The sequence below is a fragment of the Haliaeetus albicilla genome, unplaced genomic scaffold (genome assembly GCF_947461875.1).
Source record: "Haliaeetus albicilla unplaced genomic scaffold, bHalAlb1.1 scaffold_183, whole genome shotgun sequence".
NCBI classification, from domain to species: domain Eukaryota; kingdom Metazoa; phylum Chordata; class Aves; order Accipitriformes; family Accipitridae; genus Haliaeetus; species Haliaeetus albicilla.
Genome location: NW_027212468.1, coordinates 18,548 through 43,043, shown reverse-complemented (window position 1 = coordinate 43,043; position 24,496 = coordinate 18,548). Strand labels below are relative to the sequence as shown.

At 65.7% G+C, this 24,496-nt stretch overlaps 8 protein-coding genes across 8 annotated transcripts; 3 read left to right on the top strand and 5 right to left on the bottom strand.

Moving 5' to 3' along the window:
* Nucleotides 1-3,283: 3,283 nt before the first annotated feature.
* LOC138684151 (scale keratin-like) lies at nt 3,284-3,968 on the bottom strand. The gene has a single exon (XM_069777861.1). The coding sequence runs from the start codon at nt 3,951-3,953 to the stop codon at nt 3,588-3,590; it is 366 nt and encodes a 121-aa protein (XP_069633962.1). The 5' UTR covers nt 3,954-3,968; the 3' UTR covers nt 3,284-3,587.
* A 351-nt stretch (nt 3,969-4,319) lies between these two features.
* On the top strand, nt 4,320-6,622 carry LOC138684152 (scale keratin-like). Its single transcript, XM_069777864.1, has one exon. The coding sequence runs from the start codon at nt 5,795-5,797 to the stop codon at nt 6,158-6,160; it is 366 nt and encodes a 121-aa protein (XP_069633965.1). The 5' UTR covers nt 4,320-5,794; the 3' UTR covers nt 6,161-6,622.
* Nucleotides 6,623-8,391: 1,769 nt separating this feature from the next.
* On the bottom strand, nt 8,392-9,076 carry LOC138684155 (scale keratin-like). The gene has a single exon (XM_069777867.1). The coding sequence runs from the start codon at nt 9,059-9,061 to the stop codon at nt 8,696-8,698; it is 366 nt and encodes a 121-aa protein (XP_069633968.1). The 5' UTR covers nt 9,062-9,076; the 3' UTR covers nt 8,392-8,695.
* Nucleotides 9,077-9,427: 351 nt separating this feature from the next.
* Nucleotides 9,428-11,706, top strand: LOC138684156 (scale keratin-like). Its single transcript, XM_069777868.1, has one exon. It carries the CDS (start codon nt 10,903-10,905, stop codon nt 11,266-11,268), a length of 366 nt encoding a protein of 121 aa, XP_069633969.1. The 5' UTR covers nt 9,428-10,902; the 3' UTR covers nt 11,269-11,706.
* Nucleotides 11,707-13,499: 1,793 nt separating this feature from the next.
* LOC138684164 (scale keratin-like) lies at nt 13,500-14,184 on the bottom strand. The gene has a single exon (XM_069777877.1). The coding sequence runs from the start codon at nt 14,167-14,169 to the stop codon at nt 13,804-13,806; it is 366 nt and encodes a 121-aa protein (XP_069633978.1). The 5' UTR covers nt 14,170-14,184; the 3' UTR covers nt 13,500-13,803.
* Nucleotides 14,185-18,607: 4,423 nt separating this feature from the next.
* On the bottom strand, nt 18,608-19,292 carry LOC138684161 (scale keratin-like). The gene has a single exon (XM_069777874.1). The coding sequence runs from the start codon at nt 19,275-19,277 to the stop codon at nt 18,912-18,914; it is 366 nt and encodes a 121-aa protein (XP_069633975.1). The 5' UTR covers nt 19,278-19,292; the 3' UTR covers nt 18,608-18,911.
* Nucleotides 19,293-19,643: 351 nt separating this feature from the next.
* Nucleotides 19,644-21,567, top strand: LOC138684159 (scale keratin-like). Its single transcript, XM_069777872.1, has one exon. It carries the CDS (start codon nt 21,119-21,121, stop codon nt 21,482-21,484), a length of 366 nt encoding a protein of 121 aa, XP_069633973.1. The 5' UTR covers nt 19,644-21,118; the 3' UTR covers nt 21,485-21,567.
* Nucleotides 21,568-23,715: 2,148 nt separating this feature from the next.
* LOC138684162 (scale keratin-like) lies at nt 23,716-24,400 on the bottom strand. The gene has a single exon (XM_069777875.1). The coding sequence runs from the start codon at nt 24,383-24,385 to the stop codon at nt 24,020-24,022; it is 366 nt and encodes a 121-aa protein (XP_069633976.1). The 5' UTR covers nt 24,386-24,400; the 3' UTR covers nt 23,716-24,019.
* Between the last annotated feature and the right edge of the window lie 96 nt (nt 24,401-24,496).

Below are 24,496 nucleotides of genomic sequence, written 5' to 3'. Positions count from 1 at the left end.
CACAGGCTCGTGCCAGCCCTCCCCCAGCCCCTCGCAAGTGTCCCGGGAGCCCCATTGCTGGGGGACGGTGCTGGGCCGGGGCTGCCCTTGGGGTGCTGGGGAGATGGGAACTCTGCCTGGTGGCATGACCGCAGCAGCCCCCGGCTGGCTCGGCCCCGCCGGCGCTCGCGGTGTCTCTCCTCCCAGCAGAGCCTGGCTGCGGGCACAGGGCAGACGTGTCTTCCCCGGGCAGAGCACGAGGCAGGCAGCGGGGAGCTGCGGAAGCACAGCCCTCTCCCGCTGCGCGCAGACCCCGGCAGGGAGATGCCTGCTATCATTTAGCCCTCGAACCAGAAAGGGGAGGAAAGCCTCGGAAGTGGCAGGTGCTGGCCTGGCGAGGGGATGCTGACTCAGGGAGGGGCAGGAGCTGGACAGCCCCATCATCACTGGCAGGAGGGAGTGCCGCCTCTGCAGACTGGCCCAGGTGGTGCTGAGCAATGGCGGGGCTGCTATAAAAGCTCTGCCTCTGCCAGGCTCCCCCAAGCGCTGCTCTGGCCACCTTTGCCTCTGGGAACAGGGTAAGTCTGTGAGCGTTTCTCCTCCCGGCCCCCTGCTCCGGCCCCGGCCCCTCCGCCTCGGGCGCTCGCCTCTGCTGCTCTCTTGCAACCTCTGCCTTCTTGCAGAGCACCGTCCGATCCTGCGCAAAGATGTCTTGCTACGACCTGTGCCCACCGAAAACCGGCGTCGCCGTCCCCCAGCCCATCGCCGAGAGCTGCAACGAGCTGTGCGCCCGGCAGTGCTCCGACTCGACGGCCTTCATCCAGCCGCCCCCCGTCGTCGTCACCTTCCCCGGCCCCATCCTCAGCTCCTTCCCCCAGCAAGCCGTGGTGGGCTCCTCCGGAGCACCCGCCTTTGGGGGCAACCTGGGGCTGGGAGGCCTCTACGGCGCCGGCGCCACCCTGGGCTCGGGGGGCCTCTGCACCTTTGGCAGACCCTACGCTTCTCCCGCCTGCAGCCCTTGTGCCTTGCCCCGCTACAGCAAGAAGCTGTGGGACACCTGTGGGCCCTGCTAGACCCAGCTCAGCCCCAGGCGCTGCCCCCAGCCCAAACGCCAACACCCCCACCCAAGCAGGGCTGAGCTGGCGGGCACGGGGCACTGAGGAGACCTGAGCATCGCCAGCCCCAGCCAACGCCTGGGCAGCCGGCAGTGCCACCCACCCTCAGCCCTTCCCTGCCCTCTTCTCCTGCCCTCTGCTCTCCTCCCCTCCCCTCCCCTCTCGTCCCAGCTGTCGGATGGGGCAGGAGGTGGACCCGAAAGGCCCTGCGAGGCTGATGGGCCAAGTCCTCGGGATCTGGGATGCCGCGCCAAGGGGGCATCTGGAGCGAGAAGCGATGCCCTGGGGAAGATCCCTCTGCTTCCCCCAACACGTGGCAACCGGCCTCTCTGGGTCCTGCCCACCGTCTCTCTGACAGTCTCTCCTGCTCCTCTGGGCACAATAAAGCTTTCCTGCATTCAAGTCATGTCTCCCTCCCTCCATGTCCCATGTTGGGAAGACCCCGGCAGCCGTGGGAGGGCAAGCAGTGGTCCTCGGATGCCTGGGCAAGGGGAGGGTGGGTGGTGTTGGGAGAGGGAGGATGCAGGCAGCAGGCAGAGGAGAGAGAGCCTTTTGGTGGGCCTTGCAGGAGCTGGGGAAAGGGCAGAAGGCAGGACAGGCGCTGGCAGTGCTCCCTTGCCCGGTCTTCTCAGCCCGGGAGCGGCGGCAGCAGCTCCGCCAGGTCCCGCTGCTCCGCAGAAGCAGGGCAGCATCTCCGGGCGTCTGCACAGAGGAGGCTGGAGGAGAGCCGGTGTTAAACCCCGTGCCTGGGAAATGGCCGTCGATTGCTGGAGAGCAGCTTGTCAGGAAAGGCCCTGGGGGTGCTGGTGGACGCCAAGCTGAGCATGAGCCGGCAACGTGCGTTGGGGCAGAGGCAGCCGGCGGTGTCCTGGGCTGCATGCGGAGGAGGTGGAGGGAGGGGATCCTTGGCCTCCACTCAGCACTGGCGAGGCCACCCCTGGGCTGCTGTGTCCAGTGCTGGGCTCCCCAGCACGGGAGAGATGTGGGGCTACAGGAGAGAGTCCAGCAAAGTGCCGCACACAGCTGCCGAAGGGACAGGGAGCACGTGTCCTCTGGGGAGAGCCTCAGAGAGATGGGACTGTTCCTCTTGGTGCTGAGGAGGCTCGGGGTGGGGTGGGGGGAGCGTCTCATCAATGTGCACCCCTGGCTGAAGGGAAGGCATCAGGAAGATGGAGCCAGGCTCTTTTCAGAGGTGTCCAGTGCCAGGACAAGAGACAATGGGCACCAGCTGAAAGACGGGAGGCTCCGCCTCAACATCCCAAAGCCCTTTTTCCACTGTGAGGGTGAACGAGCCCTGGCACAAGTTGGCCCGGGAGGTTGTGGAGTCTGCGTCCTTGGAGACGTGCAAAAGCCGTGTGGCCACGGCGCTGGGCAGCCGGCTCGGGGTGACCCTGCTTGAGGGGGCAGCATGACAAGATGCCCTGCAAAGGCTCCTGCCACAAGAGCCAGGCTGTGTTTTCTGTGATCTGGCGTCTGCGGCAGAGAACCGAGGAGCACGGCGTGTGTTGGTCTGTGCTGGGGATGGGGAAGTGGAAGGGGAAAGGGAAGGTGAAGGAGGAGAGGGAAGGGGAGAGTGGAGTGGAAGGGGAAGGGAAATAGGATGAGGAAGGGGAAGGGGGAGTAGAAAAAGAAGGGAAGAGGAAGGGAAAGGAGGAGGAGAAGAGGCACGGGAAGGGGAGGGAGAAGCGGTGGGGAAAGAGGAAAGGGAGGGAGAAGGGGAAGGAGAAGAAGAAGGGGGAGAAGCGAAAAGAAAGTAGCAAAAGGGTACAAAGAAGAGGAAAGGGCACTGGACGTTGTTAGGGAAGAGGAAGGGAATGGGAAGCCTCCCGTTTCCTTTTTCTCCCAGGGCCTCAAGCTGAGCCAAGGAGGCACAAAGGTCTGGAGCTGCGGCAGGAATTGCTCCTGGCTGGCTCCCATCCCCTGGGGCAGCCGTGCTCACGCGCAGGGAGGCTGGAGGCCTGCAAACACCCCAGGGCTGCATGTCGTGCAGGCAGGGGAGCCACCTGCGTTCAGGCAGGGCCCTTGGAGCTCAGCCGCGGGACCGTGTGTGGGGGGTCTCCCAAAAGGCAGCTCAGCCGGGCTCTGCTGGGGCTGAGCCTGCCCTGGCCCGGCTGGAGGGGGACACGTGCAGGGCGAGGGAGCCCTGCAGCCCACGCTAGGCCTTGAAAGGAAAGGCAGAGAGGCAGGTGTTGGATGCAGGCTTGCTTTATTGCAGTGCAGGAAAGCACCCACTGCAGAAAGACACACAAGGCAGAGGCAGGCAGGTTGTCACCCCGGGCTTCAAGAGAGGTGTTCCTTCAGGCTTCTCCCAGGCGGTGGCTGTTGTGGAGACAAGCAAGTGCCCTGTGGGACGATGGTGGAGTTGCACCATGCACCTGGGCATGGGCAGGAGCAAGGAGGAGAGGCAAGATGGAGAGAGGGGACGGAGGGGAGAAAGGAGAGGAGGTGTGAGGCTGAGGAGGCCCAGGGTCTCTGGGGGCTCTGGGGCTGGGTCTAGCAGGGCCCACAGGTGTCCCACAGCTTCTTGCTGTAGCGGGGCAAGGCACAAGGGCTGCAGGCGGGAGAAGCGTAGGGTCTGCCAAAGGTGCAGAGGCCCCCCGAGCCCAGGGTGGCGCCGGCGCCGTAGAGGCCTCCCAGCCCCAGGTTGCCCCCAAAGGCGGGTGCTCCGGAGGAGCCCACCACGGCTTGCTGGGGGAAGGAGCTGAGGATGGGGCCGGGGAAGGTGACGACGACGGGGGGCGGCTGGATGAAGGCCGTCGAGTCGGGGCACTGCCGGGCGCACAGCTCGTTGCAGCTCTCGGCGATGGGCTGGGGGACGGCGACGCCGGTTTTCGGTGGGCACAGGTCGTAGCAAGACATCTTTGTGCGAGAGAGCTGAGCCTGAAACACGCGGGACCCAAGGACAGGTGTCATGAGCGAGGAGGAGATCCCGTGGCCGAGCAGTGCCCTGTTCCCAGGGCTGCCCTGGAGCTGGAGGGGCCAGAGCCGCCACCTTGCCCGCACTGCCTGCCGCTTGCTCTTTGCCCAGCCAGCCCCCCTCAGCGCCCTGCTCTCCGCACCCCTTGCCTTGCCCTCTCTGCACGCAGAGGGCACGCAAGCCCTCCCCGAGAGCCTGTGCAAGGCCTGGCTCTGCGCGTCTGGGCCACGGGGCTCCTTCCTCCTCCCTCCGCCACTCAGCCCGCCCTGGCCCTCCAAGCCTGCTGCCAGCACGCCCATGGCCAGCGGTGCTCTCCTGGCCACGGAGTCCCCACGCCAGCCCCTGCCAGAGGAGGCAGAGAGCTGCAGGCACCCACCTACCCTGTTCCTGAGCAGAGCGAGGCAGGAGCGGCGGATGCCAGCGCTTGCCGAGGGCAGCGCTTTTATGCCGGGCTGGCGAGTGCGGGGAGGAGCTGGCCGCGCTGGGGGCACGTGGCCCGCAGCGGCCGAGCCCCTGCCTCCTCCCTGCGTGGCATGGGGCTGCTTTGCTGATGCTGTTTCCTCTCCAGCCCCAACCTGCTCTATCAGCCCCTGCAATTACCCCGCTTGGATGCTTGCCAGCTGCCACCTAATGGGCCGAATGAGCCCAGCTGTCTTTTCATTATCTCGGTGTGTAAGAGGGCATGCAGCGTGACAAAGGCTGACTGCGAGCGCCCTGCGTGCCATAGCACTTGCCCAAGGGCTTGGTCTCGGGGCGGCCCCTTGCTTTCTTTGCAGAGCCGCAGGGAAGACCAGGGTCCTGGTGCTGGCCAGGAAGGCGGCCTTGCAAAGGCCTCCCGCATGCCAGTGACCGCATGACGTGCGCCGTGTGGCTATTATCCGCAGAGGCGCGAGGTTACGAAATGCCAAATCAAAGGCACTCCTCTCGGGCACTGCCTGCTCAGCACGATGCATCACTCAGCAGCCCAAAGGAGCCGGTCTCCATCCACCTGAAGGTGTTAGCCATCGACCTCTGCAATTCTGGGGGAGAAAAACCCCTCGCGCTCTTCCCTGAGGTGCGTGGTGCAAGGAGCACAGACCCCACCTGGGCCCACATGGCACAGGCTCGTGCCAGCCCTCCCCCAGCCCCTCGCAAGTGTCCCGGGAGCCCCATTGCTGGGGGACGGTGCTGGGCCGGGGCTGCCCTTGGGGTGCTGGGGAGATGGGAACTCTGCCTGGTGGCATGACCGCAGCAGCCCCCGGCTGGCTCGGCCCCGCCGGCGCTCGCGGTGTCTCTCCTCCCAGCAGAGCCTGGCTGCGGGCACAGGGCAGACGTGTCTTCCCCGGGCAGAGCACGAGGCAGGCAGCGGGGAGCTGCGGAAGCACAGCCCTCTCCCGCTGCGCGCAGACCCCGGCAGGGAGATGCCTGCTATCATTTAGCCCTCGAACCAGAAAGGGGAGGAAAGCCTCGGAAGTGGCAGGTGCTGGCCTGGCGAGGGGATGCTGACTCAGGGAGGGGCAGGAGCTGGACAGCCCCATCATCACTGGCAGGAGGGAGTGCCGCCTCTGCAGACTGGCCCAGGTGGTGCTGAGCAATGGCGGGGCTGCTATAAAAGCTCTGCCTCTGCCAGGCTCCCCCAAGCGCTGCTCTGGCCACCTTTGCCTCTGGGAACAGGGTAAGTCTGTGAGCGTTTCTCCTCCCGGCCCCCTGCTCCGGCCCCGGCCCCTCCGCCTCGGGCGCTCGCCTCTGCTGCTCTCTTGCAACCTCTGCCTTCTTGCAGAGCACCGTCCGATCCTGCGCAAAGATGTCTTGCTACGACCTGTGCCCACCGAAAACCGGCGTCGCCGTCCCCCAGCCCATCGCCGAGAGCTGCAACGAGCTGTGCGCCCGGCAGTGCCCCGACTCGACGGCCTTCATCCAGCCGCCCCCCGTCGTCGTCACCTTCCCCGGCCCCATCCTCAGCTCCTTCCCCCAGCAAGCCGTGGTGGGCTCCTCCGGAGCACCCGCCTTTGGGGGCAACCTGGGGCTGGGAGGCCTCTACGGCGCCGGCGCCACCCTGGGCTCGGGGGGCCTCTGCACCTTTGGCAGACCCTACGCTTCTCCCGCCTGCAGCCCTTGTGCCTTGCCCCGCTACAGCAAGAAGCTGTGGGACACCTGTGGGCCCTGCTAGACCCAGCTCAGCCCCAGGCGCTGCCCCCAGCCCAAACGCCAACACCCCCACCCAAGCAGGGCTGAGCTGGCGGGCACGGGGCACTGAGGAGACCTGAGCATCGCCAGCCCCAGCCAACGCCTGGGCAGCCGGCAGTGCCACCCACCCTCAGCCCTTCCCTGCCCTCTTCTCCTGCCCTCTGCTCTCCTCCCCTCCCCTCCCCTCTCGTCCCAGCTGTCGGATGGGGCAGGAGGTGGACCCGAAAGGCCCTGCGAGGCTGATGGGCCAAGTCCTCGGGATCTGGGATGCCGCGCCAAGGGGGCATCTGGAGCGAGAAGCGATGCCCTGGGGAAGATCCCTCTGCTTCCCCCAACACGTGGCAACCGGCCTCTCTGGGTCCTGCCCACCGTCTCTCTGACAGTCTCTCCTGCTCCTCTGGGCACAATAAAGCTTTCCTGCATTCAAGTCATGTCTCCCTCCCTCCATGTCCCATGTTGGGAAGACCCCGGCAGCCGTGGGAGGGCAAGTAGTGGTCCTCGGATGCCTGGGCAAGGGGAGGGTGGGTGGTGTTGGGAGAGGGAGGATGCAGGCAGCAGGCAGAGGAGAGAGAGCCTTTTGGTGGGCCTTGCAGGAGCTGGGGAAAGGGCAGAAGGCAGGACAGGCGCTGGCAGTGCTCCCTTGCCCGGTCTTCTCAGCCCGGGAGCGGCGGCAGCAGCTCCGCCAGGTCCCGCTGCTCCGCAGAAGCAGGGCAGCATCTCCGGGCGTCTGCACAGAGGAGGCTGGAGGAGAGCCGGTGTTAAACCCCGTGCCTGGGAAATGGCCGTCGATTGCTGGAGAGCAGCTTGTCAGGAAAGGCCCTGGGGGTGCTGGTGGACGCCAAGCTGAGCATGAGCCGGCAACGTGCGTTGGGGCAGAGGCAGCCGGCGGTGTCCTGGGCTGCATGCGGAGGAGGTGGAGGGAGGGGATCCTTGGCCTCCACTCAGCACTGGCGAGGCCACCCCTGGGCTGCTGTGTCCAGTGCTGGGCTCCCCAGCACGGGAGAGATGTGGGGCTACAGGAGAGAGTCCAGCAAAGTGCCGCACACAGCTGCCGAAGGGACAGGGAGCACGTGTCCTCTGGGGAGAGCCTCAGAGAGATGGGACTGTTCCTCTTGGTGCTGAGGAGGCTCGGGGTGGGGTGGGGGGAGCGTCTCATCAATGTGCACCCCTGGCTGAAGGGAAGGCATCAGGAAGATGGAGCCAGGCTCTTTTCAGAGGTGTCCAGTGCCAGGACAAGAGACAATGGGCACCAGCTGAAAGACGGGAGGCTCCGCCTCAACATCCCAAAGCCCTTTTTCCACTGTGAGGGTGAACGAGCCCTGGCACAAGTTGGCCCGGGAGGTTGTGGAGTCTGCGTCCTTGGAGACGTGCAAAAGCCGTGTGGCCACGGCGCTGGGCAGCCGGCTCGGGGTGACCCTGCTTGAGGGGGCAGCATGACAAGATGCCCTGCAAAGGCTCCTGCCACAAGAGCCAGGCTGTGTTTTCTGTGATCTGGCGTCTGCGGCAGAGAACCGAGGAGCACGGCGTGTGTTGGTCTGTGCTGGGGATGGGGAAGTGGAAGGGGAAAGGGAAGGTGAAGGAGGAGAGGGAAGGGGAGAGTGGAGTGGAAGGGGAAGGGAAATAGGATGAGGAAGGGGAAGGGGGAGTAGAAAAAGAAGGGAAGAGGAAGGGAAAGGAGGAGGAGAAGAGGCACGGGAAGGGGAGGGAGAAGCGGTGGGGAAAGAGGAAAGGGAGGGAGAAGGGGAAGGAGAAGAAGAAGGGGGAGAAGCGAAAAGAAAGTAGCAAAAGGGTACAAAGAAGAGGAAAGGGCACTGGACGTTGTTAGGGAAGAGGAAGGGAATGGGAAGCCTCCCGTTTCCTTTTTCTCCCAGGGCCTCAAGCTGAGCCAAGGAGGCACAAAGGTCTGGAGCTGCGGCAGGAATTGCTCCTGGCTGGCTCCCATCCCCTGGGGCAGCCGTGCTCACGCGCAGGGAGGCTGGAGGCCTGCAAACACCCCAGGGCTGCATGTCGTGCAGGCAGGGGAGCCACCTGCGTTCAGGCAGGGCCCTTGGAGCTCAGCCGCGGGACCGTGTGTGGGGGGTCTCCCAAAAGGCAGCTCAGCCGGGCTCTGCTGGGGCTGAGCCTGCCCTGGCCCGGCTGGAGGGGGACACGTGCAGGGCGAGGGAGCCCTGCAGCCCACGCTAGGCCTTGAAAGGAAAGGCAGAGAGGCAGGTGTTGGATGCAGGCTTGCTTTATTGCAGTGCAGGAAAGCACCCACTGCAGAAAGACACACAAGGCAGAGGCAGGCAGGTTGTCACCCCGGGCTTCAAGAGAGGTGTTCCTTCAGGCTTCTCCCAGGCGGTGGCTGTTGTGGAGACAAGCAAGTGCCCTGTGGGACGATGGTGGAGTTGCACCATGCACCTGGGCATGGGCAGGAGCAAGGAGGAGAGGCAAGATGGAGAGAGGGGACGGAGGGGAGAAAGGAGAGGAGGTGTGAGGCTGAGGAGGCCCAGGGTCTCTGGGGGCTCTGGGGCTGGGTCTAGCAGGGCCCACAGGTGTCCCACAGCTTCTTGCTGTAGCGGGGCAAGGCACAAGGGCTGCAGGCGGGAGAAGCGTAGGGTCTGCCAAAGGTGCAGAGGCCCCCCGAGCCCAGGGTGGCGCCGGCGCCGTAGAGGCCTCCCAGCCCCAGGTTGCCCCCAAAGGCGGGTGCTCCGGAGGAGCCCACCACGGCTTGCTGGGGGAAGGAGCTGAGGATGGGGCCGGGGAAGGTGACGACGACGGGGGGCGGCTGGATGAAGGCCGTCGAGTCGGGGCACTGCCGGGCGCACAGCTCGTTGCAGCTCTCGGCGATGGGCTGGGGGACGGCGACGCCGGTTTTCGGTGGGCACAGGTCGTAGCAAGACATCTTTGTGCGAGAGAGCTGAGCCTGAAACACGCGGGACCCAAGGACAGGTGTCATGAGCGAGGAGGAGATCCCGTGGCCGAGCAGTGCCCTGTTCCCAGGGCTGCCCTGGAGCTGGAGGGGCCAGAGCCGCCACCTTGCCCGCACTGCCTGCCGCTTGCTCTTTGCCCAGCCAGCCCCCCTCAGCGCCCTGCTCTCCGCACCCCTTGCCTTGCCCTCTCTGCACGCAGAGGGCACGCAAGCCCTCCCCGAGAGCCTGTGCAAGGCCTGGCTCTGCGCGTCTGGGCCACGGGGCTCCTTCCTCCTCCCTCCGCCACTCAGCCCGCCCTGGCCCTCCAAGCCTGCTGCCAGCACGCCCATGGCCAGCGGTGCTCTCCTGGCCACGGAGTCCCCACGCCAGCCCCTGCCAGAGGAGGCAGAGAGCTGCAGGCACCCACCTACCCTGTTCCTGAGCAGAGCGAGGCAGGAGCGGCGGATGCCAGCGCTTGCCGAGGGCAGCGCTTTTATGCCGGGCTGGCGAGTGCGGGGAGGAGCTGGCCGCGCTGGGGGCACGTGGCCCGCAGCGGCCGAGCCCCTGCCTCCTCCCTGCGTGGCATGGGGCTGCTTTGCTGATGCTGTTTCCTCTCCAGCCCCAACCTGCTCTATCAGCCCCTGCAATTACCCCGCTTGGATGCTTGCCAGCTGCCACCTAATGGGCCGAATGAGCCCAGCTGTCTTTTCATTATCTCGGTGTGTAAGAGGGCATGCAGCGTGACAAAGGCTGACTGCGAGCGCCCTGCGTGCCATAGCACTTGCCCAAGGGCTTGGTCTCGGGGCGGCCCCTTGCTTTCTTTGCAGAGCCGCAGGGAAGACCAGGGTCCTGGTGCTGGCCAGGAAGGCGGCCTTGCAAAGGCCTCCCGCATGCCAGTGACCGCATGACGTGCGCCGTGTGGCTATTATCCGCAGAGGCGCGAGGTTACGAAATGCCAAATCAAAGGCACTCCTCTCGGGCACTGCCTGCTCAGCACGATGCATCACTCAGCAGCCCAAAGGAGCCGGTCTCCATCCACCTGAAGGTGTTAGCCATCGACCTCTGCAATTCTGGGGGAGAAAAACCCCTCGCGCTCTTCCCTGAGGTGCGTGGTGCAAGGAGCACAGACCCCACCTGGGCCCACATGGCACAGGCTCGTGCCAGCCCTCCCCCAGCCCCTCGCAAGTGTCCCGGGAGCCCCATTGCTGGGGGACGGTGCTGGGCCGGGGCTGCCCTTGGGGTGCTGGGGAGATGGGAACTCTGCCTGGTGGCATGACCGCAGCAGCCCCCGGCTGGCTCGGCCCCGCCGGCGCTCGCGGTGTCTCTCCTCCCAGCAGAGCCTGGCTGCGGGCACAGGGCAGACGTGTCTTCCCCGGGCAGAGCACGAGGCAGGCAGCGGGGAGCTGCGGAAGCACAGCCCTCTCCCGCTGCGCGCAGACCCCGGCAGGGAGATGCCTGCTATCATTTAGCCCTCGAACCAGAAAGGGGAGGAAAGCCTCGGAAGTGGCAGGTGCTGGCCTGGCGAGGGGATGCTGACTCAGGGAGGGGCAGGAGCTGGACAGCCCCATCATCACTGGCAGGAGGGAGTGCCGCCTCTGCAGACTGGCCCAGGTGGTGCTGAGCAATGGCGGGGCTGCTATAAAAGCTCTGCCTCTGCCAGGCTCCCCCAAGCGCTGCTCTGGCCACCTTTGCCTCTGGGAACAGGGTAAGTCTGTGAGCGTTTCTCCTCCCGGCCCCCTGCTCCGGCCCCGGCCCCTCCGCCTCGGGCGCTCGCCTCTGCTGCTCTCTTGCAACCTCTGCCTTCTTGCAGAGCACCGTCCGATCCTGCGCAAAGATGTCTTGCTACGACCTGTGCCCACCGAAAACCGGCGTCGCCGTCCCCCAGCCCATCGCCGAGAGCTGCAACGAGCTGTGCGCCCGGCAGTGCCCCGACTCAACGGCCTTCATCCAGCCGCCCCCCGTCGTCGTCACCTTCCCCGGCCCCATCCTCAGCTCCTTCCCCCAGCAAGCCGTGGTGGGCTCCTCCGGAGCACCCGCCTTTGGGGGCAACCTGGGGCTGGGAGGCCTCTACGGCGCCGGCGCCACCCTGGGCTCGGGGGGCCTCTGCACCTTTGGCAGACCCTACGCTTCTCCCGCCTGCAGCCCTTGTGCCTTGCCCCGCTACAGCAAGAAGCTGTGGGACACCTGTGGGCCCTGCTAGACCCAGCTCAGCCCCAGGCGCTGCCCCCAGCCCAAACGCCAACACCCCCACCCAAGCAGGGCTGAGCTGGCGGGCACGGGGCACTGAGGAGACCTGAGCATCGCCAGCCCCAGCCAACGCCTGGGCAGCCGGCAGTGCCACCCACCCTCAGCCCTTCCCTGCCCTCTTCTCCTGCCCTCTGCTCTCCTCCCCTCCCCTCCCCTCTCGTCCCAGCTGTCGGATGGGGCAGGAGGTGGACCCGAAAGGCCCTGCGAGGCTGATGGGCCAAGTCCTCGGGATCTGGGATGCCGCGCCAAGGGGGCATCTGGAGCGAGAAGCGATGCCCTGGGGAAGATCCCTCTGCTTCCCCCAACACGTGGCAACCGGCCTCTCTGGGTCCTGCCCACCGTCTCTCTGACAGTCTCTCCTGCTCCTCTGGGCACAATAAAGCTTTCCTGCATTCAAGTCATGTCTCCCTCCCTCCATGTCCCATGTTGGGAAGACCCCGGCAGCCGTGGGAGGGCAAGTAGTGGTCTTCGGATGCCTGGGCAAGGGGAGGGTGGGTGGTGTTGGGAGAGGGAGGATGCAGGCAGCAGGCAGAGGAGAGAGAGCCTTTTGGTGGGCCTTGCAGGAGCTGGGGAAAGGGCAGAAGGCAGGACAGGCGCTGGCAGTGCTCCCTTGCCCGGTCTTCTCAGCCCGGGAGCGGCGGCAGCAGCTCCGCCAGGTCCCGCTGCTCCACAGAAGCAGGGCAGCATCTCCGGGCGTCTGCACAGAGGAGGCTGGAGGAGAGCCAGTGTTAAACCCCGTGCCTGGGAAATGGCCGTCGATTGCTGGAGAGCAGCTTGTCAGGAAAGGCCCTGGGGGTGCTGGTGGACGCCAAGCTGAGCATGAGCCGGCAACGTGCGTTGGGGCAGAGGCAGCCGGCGGTGTCCTGGGCTGCATGCGGAGGAGGTGGAGGGAGGGGATCCTTGGCCTCCACTCAGCACTGGCGAGGCCACCCCTGGGCTGCTGTGTCCAGTGCTGGGCTCCCCAGCACGGGAGAGATGTGGGGCTACAGGAGAGAGTCCAGCAAAGTGCCGCACACAGCTGCCGAAGGGACAGGGAGCACGTGTCCTCTGGGGAGAGCCTCAGAGAGATGGGACTGTTCCTCTTGGTGCTGAGGAGGCTCGGGGTGGGGTGGGGGGAGCGTCTCATCAATGTGCACCCCTGGCTGAAGGGAAGGCATCAGGAAGATGGAGCCAGGCTCTTTTCAGAGGTGTCCAGTGCCAGGACAAGAGACAATGGGCACCAGCTGAAAGACGGGAGGCTCCGCCTCAACATCCCAAAGCCCTTTTTCCACTGTGAGGGTGAACGAGCCCTGGCACAAGTTGGCCCGGGAGGTTGTGGAGTCTGCGTCCTTGGAGACGTGCAAAAGCCGTGTGGCCACGGCGCTGGGCAGCCGGCTCGGGGTGACCCTGCTTGAGGGGGCAGCATGACAAGATGCCCTGCAAAGGCTCCTGCCACAAGAGCCAGGCTGTGTTTTCTGTGATCTGGCGTCTGCGGCAGAGAACCGAGGAGCACGGCGTGTGTTGGTCTGTGCTGGGGATGGGGAAGTGGAAGGGGAAAGGGAAGGTGAAGGAGGAGAGGGAAGGGGAGAGTGGAGTGGAAGGGGAAGGGAAATAGGATGAGGAAGGGGAAGGGGGAGTAGAAAAAGAAGGGAAGAGGAAGGGAAAGGAGGAGGAGAAGAGGCACGGGAAGGGGAGGGAGAAGCGGTGGGGAAAGAGGAAAGGGAGGGAGAAGGGGAAGGAGAAGAAGAAGGGGGAGAAGCGAAAAGAAAGTAGCAAAAGGGTACAAAGAAGAGGAAAGGGCACTGGACGTTGTTAGGGAAGAGGAAGGGAATGGGAAGCCTCCCGTTTCCTTTTTCTCCCAGGGCCTCAAGCTGAGCCAAGGAGGCACAAAGGTCTGGAGCTGCGGCAGGAATTGCTCCTGGCTGGCTCCCATCCCCTGGGGCAGCCGTGCTCACGCGCAGGGAGGCTGGAGGCCTGCAAACACCCCAGGGCTGCATGTCGTGCAGGCAGGGGAGCCACCTGCGTTCAGGCAGGGCCCTTGGAGCTCAGCCGCGGGACCGTGTGTGGGGGGTCTCCCAAAAGGCAGCTCAGCCGGGCTCTGCTGGGGCTGAGCCTGCCCTGGCCCGGCTGGAGGGGGACACGTGCAGGGCGAGGGAGCCCTGCAGCCCACGCTAGGCCTTGAAAGGAAAGGCAGAGAGGCAGGTGTTGGATGCAGGCTTGCTTTATTGCAGTGCAGGAAAGCACCCACTGCAGAAAGACACACAAGGCAGAGGCAGGCAGGTTGTCACCCCGGGCTTCAAGAGAGGTGTTCCTTCAGGCTTCTCCCAGGCGGTGGCTGTTGTGGAGACAAGCAAGTGCCCTGTGGGACGATGGTGGAGTTGCACCATGCACCTGGGCATGGGCAGGAGCAAGGAGGAGAGGCAAGATGGAGAGAGGGGACGGAGGGGAGAAAGGAGAGGAGGTGTGAGGCTGAGGAGGCCCAGGGTCTCTGGGGGCTCTGGGGCTGGGTCTAGCAGGGCCCACAGGTGTCCCACAGCTTCTTGCTGTAGCGGGGCAAGGCACAAGGGCTGCAGGCGGGAGAAGCGTAGGGTCTGCCAAAGGTGCAGAGGCCCCCCGAGCCCAGGGTGGCGCCGGCGCCGTAGAGGCCTCCCAGCCCCAGGTTGCCCCCAAAGGCGGGTGCTCCGGAGGAGCCCACCACGGCTTGCTGGGGGAAGGAGCTGAGGATGGGGCCGGGGAAGGTGACGACGACGGGGGGCGGCTGGATGAAGGCCGTCGAGTCGGGGCACTGCCGGGCGCACAGCTCGTTGCAGCTCTCGGCGATGGGCTGGGGGACGGCGACGCCGGTTTTCGGTGGGCACAGGTCGTAGCAAGACATCTTTGTGCGAGAGAGCTGAGCCTGAAACACGCGGGACCCAAGGACAGGTGTCATGAGCGAGGAGGAGATCCCGTGGCCGAGCAGTGCCCTGTTCCCAGGGCTGCCCTGGAGCTGGAGGGGCCAGAGCCGCCACCTTGCCCGCACTGCCTGCCGCTTGCTCTTTGCCCAGCCAGCCCCCCTCAGCGCCCTGCTCTCCGCACCCCTTGCCTTGCCCTCTCTGCACGCAGAGGGCACGCAAGCCCTCCCCGAGAGCCTGTGCAAGGCCTGGCTCTGCGCGTCTGGGCCACGGGGCTCCTTCCTCCTCCCTCCGCCACTCAGCCCGCCCTGGCCCTCCAAGCCTGCTGCCAGCACGCCCATGGCCAGCGGTGCTCTCCTGGCCACGGAGTCCCCACGCCAGCCCCTGCCAGAGGAGGCAGAGAGCTGCAGGCACCCACCTACCCTGTTCCTGAGCAGAGCGAGGCAGGAGCGGCGGATGCCAGCGCTTGCCGAGGGCAGCGCTTTTATGCCGGGCTGGCGAGTGCGGGGAGGAGCTGGCCGCGCTGGGGGCATGTGGCCCGCAGCGGCCGAGCCCCTGCCTCCTCCCTGCGTGGCATGGGGCTGCTTTGCTGATGCTGTTTCCTCTCCAGCCCCAACCTGCTCTATCAGCCCCTGCAATTACCCCGCTTGGATGCTTGCCAGCTGCCACCTAATGGGCCGAATGAGCCCAGCTGTCTTTTCATTATCTCGGTGTGTAAGAGGGCATGCAGCGTGACAAAGGCTGACTGCGAGCGCCCTGCGTGCCATAGCACTTGCCCAAGGGCTTGGTCTCGGGGCGGCCCCTTGCTTTCTTTGCAGAGCCGCAGGGAAGACCAGGGTCCTGGTGCTGGCCAGGAAGGCGGCCTTGCAAAGGCCTCCCGCATGCCAGTGACCGCATGACGTGCGCCGTGTGGCTATTATCCGCAGAGGCGCGAGGTTACGAAATGCCAAATCAAAGGCACTCCTCTCGGGCACTGCCTGCTCAGCACGATGCATCACTCAGCAGCCCAAAGGAGCCGGTCTCCATCCACCTGAAGGTGTTAGCCATCGACCTCTGCAATTCTGGGGGAGAAAAACCCCTCGCGCTCTTCCCTGAGGTGCGTGGTGCAAGGAGCACAGACCCCACCTGGGCCCACATGGCACAGGCTCGTGCCAGCCCTCCCCCAGCCCCTCGCAAGTGTCCCGGGAGCCCCATTGCTGGGGGACGGTGCTGGGCCGGGGCTGCCCTTGGGGTGCTGGGGAGATGGGAACTCTGCCTGGTGGCATGACCGCAGCAGCCCCCGGCTGGCTCGGCCCCGCCGGCGCTCGCGGTGTCTCTCCTCCCAGCAGAGCCTGGCTGCGGGCACAGGGCAGACGTGTCTTCCCCGGGCAGAGCACGAGGCAGGCAGCGGGGAGCTGCGGAAGCACAGCCCTCTCCCGCTGCGCGCAGACCCCGGCAGGGAGATGCCTGCTATCATTTAGCCCTCGAACCAGAAAGGGGAGGAAAGCCTCGGAAGTGGCAGGTGCTGGCCTGGCGAGGGGATGCTGACTCAGGGAGGGGCAGGAGCTGGACAGCCCCATCATCACTGGCAGGAGGGAGTGCCGCCTCTGCAGACTGGCCCAGGTGGTGCTGAGCAATGGCGGGGCTGCTATAAAAGCTCTGCCTCTGCCAGGCTCCCCCAAGCGCTGCTCTGGCCACCTTTGCCTCTGGGAACAGGGTAAGTCTGTGAGCGTTTCTCCTCCCGGCCCCCTGCTCCGGCCCCGGCCCCTCCGCCTCGGGCGCTCGCCTCTGCTGCTCTCTTGCAACCTCTGCCTTCTTGCAGAGCACCGTCCGATCCTGCGCAAAGATGTCTTGCTACGACCTGTGCCCACCGAAAACCGGCGTCGCCGTCCCCCAGCCCATCGCCGAGAGCTGCAACGAGCTGTGCGCCCGGCAGTGCTCCGACTCGACGGCCTTCATCCAGCCGCCCCCCGTCGTCGTCACCTTCCCCGGCCCCATCCTCAGCTCCTTCCCCCAGCAAGCCGTGGTGGGCTCCTCCGGAGCACCCGCCTTTGGGGGCAACCTGGGGCTGGGAGGCCTCTACGGCGCCGGCGCCACCCTGGGCTCGGGGGGCCTCTGCACCTTTGGCAGACCCTACGCTTCTCCCGCCTGCAGCCCTTGTGCCTTGCCCCGCTACAGCAAGAAGCTGTGGGACACCTGTGGGCCCTGCTAGACCCAGCTCAGCCCCAGGCGCTGCCCCCAGCCCAAACGCCAACACCCCCACCCAAGCAGGGCTGAGCTGGCGGGCACGGGGCACTGAGGAGACCTGAGCATCGCCAGCCCCAGCCAACGCCTGGGCAGCCGGCAGTGCCACCCACCCTCAGCCCTTCCCTGCCCTCTTCTCCTGCCCTCTGCTCTCCTCCCCTCCCCTCCCCTCTCGTCCCAGCTGTCGGATGGGGCAGGAGGTGGACCCGAAAGGCCCTGCGAGGCTGATGGGCCAAGTCCTCGGGATCTGGGATGCCGCGCCAAGGGGGCATCTGGAGCGAGAAGCGATGCCCTGGGGAAGATCCCTCTGCTTCCCCCAACACGTGGCAACCGGCCTCTCTGGGTCCTGCCCACCGTCTCTCTGACAGTCTCTCCTGCTCCTCTGGGCACAATAAAGCTTTCCTGCATTCAAGTCATGTCTCCCTCCCTCCATGTCCCATGTTGGGAAGACCCCGGCAGCCGTGGGAGGGCAAGCAGTGGTCCTCGGATGCCTGGGCAAGGGGAGGGTGGGTGGTGTTGGGAGAGGGAGGATGCAGGCAGCAGGCAGAGGAGAGAGAGCCTTTTGGTGGGCCTTGCAGGAGCTGGGGAAAGGGCAGAAGGCAGGACAGGCGCTGGCAGTGCTCCCTTGCCCGGTCTTCTCAGCCCGGGAGCGGCGGCAGCAGCTCCGCCAGGTCCCGCTGCTCCGCAGAAGCAGGGCAGCATCTCCGGGCGTCTGCACAGAGGAGGCTGGAGGAGAGCCGGTGTTAAACCCCGTGCCTGGGAAATGGCCGTCGATTGCTGGAGAGCAGCTTGTCAGGAAAGGCCCTGGGGGTGCTGGTGGACGCCAAGCTGAGCATGAGCCGGCAACGTGCGTTGGGGCAGAGGCAGCCGGCGGTGTCCTGGGCTGCATGCGGAGGAGGTGGAGGGAGGGGATCCTTGGCCTCCACTCAGCACTGGCGAGGCCACCCCTGGGCTGCTGTGTCCAGTGCTGGGCTCCCCAGCACGGGAGAGATGTGGGGCTACAGGAGAGAGTCCAGCAAAGTGCCGCACACAGCTGCCGAAGGGACAGGGAGCACGTGTCCTCTGGGGAGAGCCTCAGAGAGATGGGACTGTTCCTCTTGGTGCTGAGGAGGCTCGGGGTGGGGTGGGGGGAGCGTCTCATCAATGTGCACCCCTGGCTGAAGGGAAGGCATCAGGAAGATGGAGCCAGGCTCTTTTCAGAGGTGTCCAGTGCCAGGACAAGAGACAATGGGCACCAGCTGAAAGACGGGAGGCTCCGCCTCAACATCCCAAAGCCCTTTTTCCACTGTGAGGGTGAACGAGCCCTGGCACAAGTTGGCCCGGGAGGTTGTGGAGTCTGCGTCCTTGGAGACGTGCAAAAGCCGTGTGGCCACGGCGCTGGGCAGCCGGCTCGGGGTGACCCTGCTTGAGGGGGCAGCATGACAAGATGCCCTGCAAAGGCTCCTGCCACAAGAGCCAGGCTGTGTTTTCTGTGATCTGGCGTCTGCGGCAGAGAACCGAGGAGCACGGCGTGTGTTGGTCTGTGCTGGGGATGGGGAAGTGGAAGGGGAAAGGGAAGGTGAAGGAGGAGAGGGAAGGGGAGAGTGGAGTGGAAGGGGAAGGGAAATAGGATGAGGAAGGGGAAGGGGGAGTAGAAAAAGAAGGGAAGAGGAAGGGAAAGGAGGAGGAGAAGAGGCACGGGAAGGGGAGGGAGAAGCGGTGGGGAAAGAGGAAAGGGAGGGAGAAGGGGAAGGAGAAGAAGAAGGGGGAGAAGCGAAAAGAAAGTAGCAAAAGGGTACAAAGAAGAGGAAAGGGCACTGGACGTTGTTAGGGAAGAGGAAGGGAATGGGAAGCCTCCCGTTTCCTTTTTCTCCCAGGGCCTCAAGCTGAGCCAAGGAGGCACAAAGGTCTGGAGCTGCGGCAGGAATTGCTCCTGGCTGGCTCCCATCCCCTGGGGCAGCCGTGCTCACGCGCAGGGAGGCTGGAGGCCTGCAAACACCCCAGGGCTGCATGTCGTGCAGGCAGGGGAGCCACCTGCGTTCAGGCAGGGCCCTTGGAGCTCAGCCGCGGGACCGTGTGTGGGGGGTCTCCCAAAAGGCAGCTCAGCCGGGCTCTGCTGGGGCTGAGCCTGCCCTGGCCCGGCTGGAGGGGGACACGTGCAGGGCGAGGGAGCCCTGCAGCCCACGCTAGGCCTTGAAAGGAAAGGCAGAGAGGCAGGTGTTGGATGCAGGCTTGCTTTATTGCAGTGCAGGAAAGCACCCACTGCAGAAAGACACACAAGGCAGAGGCAGGCAGGTTGTCACCCCGGGCTTCAAGAGAGGTGTTCCTTCAGGCTTCTCCCAGGCGGTGGCTGTTGTGGAGACAAGCAAGTGCCCTGTGGGACGATGGTGGAGTTGCACCATGCACCTGGGCATGGGCAGGAGCAAGGAGGAGAGGCAAGATGGAGAGAGGGGACGGAGGGGAGAAAGGAGAGGAGGTGTGAGGCTGAGGAGGCCCAGGGTCTCTGGGGGCTCTGGGGCTGGGTCTAGCAGGGCCCACAGGTGTCCCACAGCTTCTTGCTGTAGCGGGGCAAGGCACAAGGGCTGCAGGCGGGAGAAGCGTAGGGTCTGCCAAAGGTGCAGAGGCCCCCCGAGCCCAGGGTGGCGCCGGCGCCGTAGAGGCCTCCCAGCCCCAGGTTGCCCCCAAAGGCGGGTGCTCCGGAGGAGCCCACCACGGCTTGCTGGGGGAAGGAGCTGAGGATGGGGCCGGGGAAGGTGACGACGACGGGGGGCGGCTGGATGAAGGCCGTCGAGTCGGGGCACTGCCGGGCGCACAGCTCGTTGCAGCTCTCGGCGATGGGCTGGGGGACGGCGACGCCGGTTTTCGGTGGGCACAGGTCGTAGCAAGACATCTTTGTGCGAGAGAGCTGAGCCTGAAACACGCGGGACCCAAGGACAGGTGTCATGAGCGAGGAGGAGATCCCGTGGCCGAGCAGTGCCCTGTTCCCAGGGCTGCCCTGGAGCTGGAGGGGCCAGAGCCGCCACCTTGCCCGCACTGCCTGCCGCTTGCTCTTTGCCCAGCCAGCCCCCCTCAGCGCCCTGCTCTCCGCACCCCTTGCCTTGCCCTCTCTGCACGCAGAGGGCACGCAAGCCCTCCCCGAGAGCCTGTGCAAGGCCTGGCTCTGCGCGTCTGGGCCACGGGGCTCCTTCCTCCTCCCTCCGCCACTCAGCCCGCCCTGGCCCTCCAAGCCTGCTGCCAGCACGCCCATGGCCAGCGGTGCTCTCCTGGCCACGGAGTCCCCACGCCAGCCCCTGCCAGAGGAGGCAGAGAGCTGCAGGCACCCACCTACCCTGTTCCTGAGCAGAGCGAGGCAGGAGCGGCGGATGCCAGCGCTTGCCGAGGGCAGCGCTTTTATGCCGGGCTGGCGAGTGCGGGGAGGAGCTGGCCGCGCTGGGGGCACGTGGCCCGCAGCGGCCGAGCCCCTGCCTCCTCCCTGCGTGGCATGGGGCTGCTTTGCTGATGCTGTTTCCTCTCCAGCCCCAACCTGCTCTATCAGCCCCTGCAATTACCCCGCTTGGATGCTTGCCAGCTGCCACCTAATGGGCCGAATGAGCCCAGCTGTCTTTTCATTATCTCGGTGTGTAAGAGGGCATGCAGCGTGACAAAGGCTGACTGCGAGCGCCCTGCGTGCCATAGCACTTGCCCAAGGGCTTGGTCTCGGGGCGGCCCCTTGCTTTCTTTGCAGAGCCGCAGGGAAGACCAGGGTCCTGGTGCTGGCCAGGAAGGCGGCCTTGCAAAGGCCTCCCGCATGCCAGTGACCGCATGACGTGCGCCGTGTGGCTATTATCCGCAGAGGCGCGAGGTTACGAAATGCCAAATCAAAGGCACTCCTCTCGGGCACTGCCTGCTCAGCACGATGCATCACTCAGCAGCCCAAAGGAGCCGGTCTCCATCCACCTGAAGGTGTTAGCCATCGACCTCTGCAATTCTGGGGGAGAAAAACCCCTCGCGCTCTTCCCTGAGGTGCGTGGTGCAAGGAGCACAGACCCCACCTGGGCCCACATGGCACAGGCTCGTGCCAGCCCTCCCCCAGCCCCTCGCAAGTGTCCCGGGAGCCCCATTGCTGGGGGACGGTGCTGGGCCGGGGCTGCCCTTGGGGTGCTGGGGAGATGGGAACTCTGCCTGGTGGCATGACCGCAGCAGCCCCCGGCTGGCTCGGCCCCGCCGGCGCTCGCGGTGTCTCTCCTCCCAGCAGAGCCTGGCTGCGGGCACAGGGCAGACGTGTCTTCCCCGGGCAGAGCACGAGGCAGGCAGCGGGGAGCTGCGGAAGCACAGCCCTCTCCCGCTGCGCGCAGACCCCGGCAGGGAGATGCCTGCTATCATTTAGCCCTCGAACCAGAAAGGGGAGGAAAGCCTCGGAAGTGGCAGGTGCTGGCCTGGCGAGGGGATGCTGACTCAGGGAGGGGCAGGAGCTGGACAGCCCCATCATCACTGGCAGGAGGGAGTGCCGCCTCTGCAGACTGGCCCAGGTGGTGCTGAGCAATGGCGGGGCTGCTATAAAAGCTCTGCCTCTGCCAGGCTCCCCCAAGCGCTGCTCTGGCCACCTTTGCCTCTGGGAACAGGGTAAGTCTGTGAGCGTTTCTCCTCCCGGCCCCCTGCTCCGGCCCCGGCCCCTCCGCCTCGGGCGCTCGCCTCTGCTGCTCTCTTGCAACCTCTGCCTTCTTGCAGAGCACCGTCCGATCCTGCGCAAAGATGTCTTGCTACGACCTGTGCCCACCGAAAACCGGCGTCGCCGTCCCCCAGCCCATCGCCGAGAGCTGCAACGAGCTGTGCGCCCGGCAGTGCCCCGACTCGACGGCCTTCATCCAGCCGCCCCCCGTCGTCGTCACCTTCCCCGGCCCCATCCTCAGCTCCTTCCCCCAGCAAGCCGTGGTGGGCTCCTCCGGAGCACCCGCCTTTGGGGGCAACCTGGGGCTGGGAGGCCTCTACGGCGCCGGCGCCACCCTGGGCTCGGGGGGCCTCTGCACCTTTGGCAGACCCTACGCTTCTCCCGCCTGCAGCCCTTGTGCCTTGCCCCGCTACAGCAAGAAGCTGTGGGACACCTGTGGGCCCTGCTAGACCCAGCTCAGCCCCAGGCGCTGCCCCCAGCCCAAACGCCAACACCCCCACCCAAGCAGGGCTGAGCTGGCGGGCACGGGGCACTGAGGAGACCCGAGCATCGCCAGCCCCAGCCAACGCCTGGGCAGCCGGCAGTGCCACCCACCCTCAGCCCTTCCCTGCCCTCTTCTCCTGCCCTCTGCTCTCCTCCCCTCCCCTCCCCTCTCGTCCCAGCTGTCGGATGGGGCAGGAGGTGGACCCGAAAGGCCCTGCGAGGCTGATGGGCCAAGTCCTCGGGATCTGGGATGCCGCGCCAAGGGGGCATCTGGAGCGAGAAGCGATGCCCTGGGGAAGATCCCTCTGCTTCCCCCAACACGTGGCAACCGGCCTCTCTGGGTCCTGCCCACCGTCTCTCTGACAGTCTCTCCTGCTCCTCTGGGCACAATAAAGCTTTCCTGCATTCAAGTCATGTCTCCCTCCCTCCATGTCCCATGTTGGGAAGACCCCGGCAGCCGTGGGAGGGCAAGTAGTGGTCCTCGGATGCCTGGGCAAGGGGAGGGTGGGTGGTGTTGGGAGAGGGAGGATGCAGGCAGCAGGCAGAGGAGAGAGAGCCTTTTGGTGGGCCTTGCAGGAGCTGGGGAAAGGGCAGAAGGCAGGACAGGCGCTGGCAGTGCTCCCTTGCCCGGTCTTCTCAGCCCGGGAGCGGCGGCAGCAGCTCCGCCAGGTCCCGCTGCTCCGCAGAAGCAGGGCAGCATCTCCGGGCGTCTGCACAGAGGAGGCTGGAGGAGAGCCGGTGTTAAACCCCGTGCCTGGGAAATGGCCGTCGATTGCTGGAGAGCAGCTTGTCAGGAAAGGCCCTGGGGGTGCTGGTGGACGCCAAGCTGAGCATGAGCCGGCAACGTGCGTTGGGGCAGAGGCAGCCGGCGGTGTCCTGGGCTGCATGCGGAGGAGGTGGAGGGAGGGGATCCTTGGCCTCCACTCAGCACTGGCGAGGCCACCCCTGGGCTGCTGTGTCCAGTGCTGGGCTCCCCAGCACGGGAGAGATGTGGGGCTACAGGAGAGAGTCCAGCAAAGTGCCGCACACAGCTGCCGAAGGGACAGGGAGCACGTGTCCTCTGGGGAGAGCCTCAGAGAGATGGGACTGTTCCTCTTGGTGCTGAGGAGGCTCGGGGTGGGGTGGGGGGAGCGTCTCATCAATGTGCACCCCTGGCTGAAGGGAAGGCATCAGGAAGATGGAGCCAGGCTCTTTTCAGAGGTGTCCAGTGCCAGGACAAGAGACAATGGGCACCAGCTGAAAGACGGGAGGCTCCGCCTCAACATCCCAAAGCCCTTTTTCCACTGTGAGGGTGAACGAGCCCTGGCACAAGTTGGCCCGGGAGGTTGTGGAGTCTGCGTCCTTGGAGACGTGCAAAAGCCGTGTGGCCACGGCGCTGGGCAGCCGGCTCGGGGTGACCCTGCTTGAGGGGGCAGCATGACAAGATGCCCTGCAAAGGCTCCTGCCACAAGAGCCAGGCTGTGTTTTCTGTGATCTGGCGTCTGCGGCAGAGAACCGAGGAGCACGGCGTGTGTTGGTCTGTGCTGGGGATGGGGAAGTGGAAGGGGAAAGGGAAGGTGAAGGAGGAGAGGGAAGGGGAGAGTGGAGTGGAAGGGGAAGGGAAATAGGATGAGGAAGGGGAAGGGGGAGTAGAAAAAGAAGGGAAGAGGAAGGGAAAGGAGGAGGAGAAGAGGCACGGGAAGGGGAGGGAGAAGCGGTGGGGAAAGAGGAAAGGGAGGGAGAAGGGGAAGGAGAAGAAGAAGGGGGAGAAGCGAAAAGAAAGTAGCAAAAGGGTACAAAGAAGAGGAAAGGGCACTGGACGTTGTTAGGGAAGAGGAAGGGAATGGGAAGCCTCCCGTTTCCTTTTTCTCCCAGGGCCTCAAGCTGAGCCAAGGAGGCACAAAGGTCTGGAGCTGCGGCAGGAATTGCTCCTGGCTGGCTCCCATCCCCTGGGGCAGCCGTGCTCACGCGCAGGGAGGCTGGAGGCCTGCAAACACCCCAGGGCTGCATGTCGTGCAGGCAGGGGAGCCACCTGCGTTCAGGCAGGGCCCTTGGAGCTCAGCCGCGGGACCGTGTGTGGGGGGTCTCCCAAAAGGCAGCTCAGCCGGGCTCTGCTGGGGCTGAGCCTGCCCTGGCCCGGCTGGAGGGGGACACGTGCAGGGCGAGGGAGCCCTGCAGCCCACGCTAGGCCTTGAAAGGAAAGGCAGAGAGGCAGGTGTTGGATGCAGGCTTGCTTTATTGCAGTGCAGGAAAGCACCCACTGCAGAAAGACACACAAGGCAGAGGCAGGCAGGTTGTCACCCCGGGCTTCAAGAGAGGTGTTCCTTCAGGCTTCTCCCAGGCGGTGGCTGTTGTGGAGACAAGCAAGTGCCCTGTGGGACGATGGTGGAGTTGCACCATGCACCTGGGCATGGGCAGGAGCAAGGAGGAGAGGCAAGATGGAGAGAGGGGACGGAGGGGAGAAAGGAGAGGAGGTGTGAGGCTGAGGAGGCCCAGGGTCTCTGGGGGCTCTGGGGCTGGGTCTAGCAGGGCCCACAGGTGTCCCACAGCTTCTTGCTGTAGCGGGGCAAGGCACAAGGGCTGCAGGCGGGAGAAGCGTAGGGTCTGCCAAAGGTGCAGAGGCCCCCCGAGCCCAGGGTGGCGCCGGCGCCGTAGAGGCCTCCCAGCCCCAGGTTGCCCCCAAAGGCGGGTGCTCCGGAGGAGCCCACCACGGCTTGCTGGGGGAAGGAGCTGAGGATGGGGCCGGGGAAGGTGACGACGACGGGGGGCGGCTGGATGAAGGCCGTCGAGTCGGGGCACTGCCGGGCGCACAGCTCGTTGCAGCTCTCGGCGATGGGCTGGGGGACGGCGACGCCGGTTTTCGGTGGGCACAGGTCGTAGCAAGACATCTTTGTGCGAGAGAGCTGAGCCTGAAACACGCGGGACCCAAGGACAGGTGTCATGAGCGAGGAGGAGATCCCGTGGCCGAGCAGTGCCCTGTTCCCAGGGCTGCCCTGGAG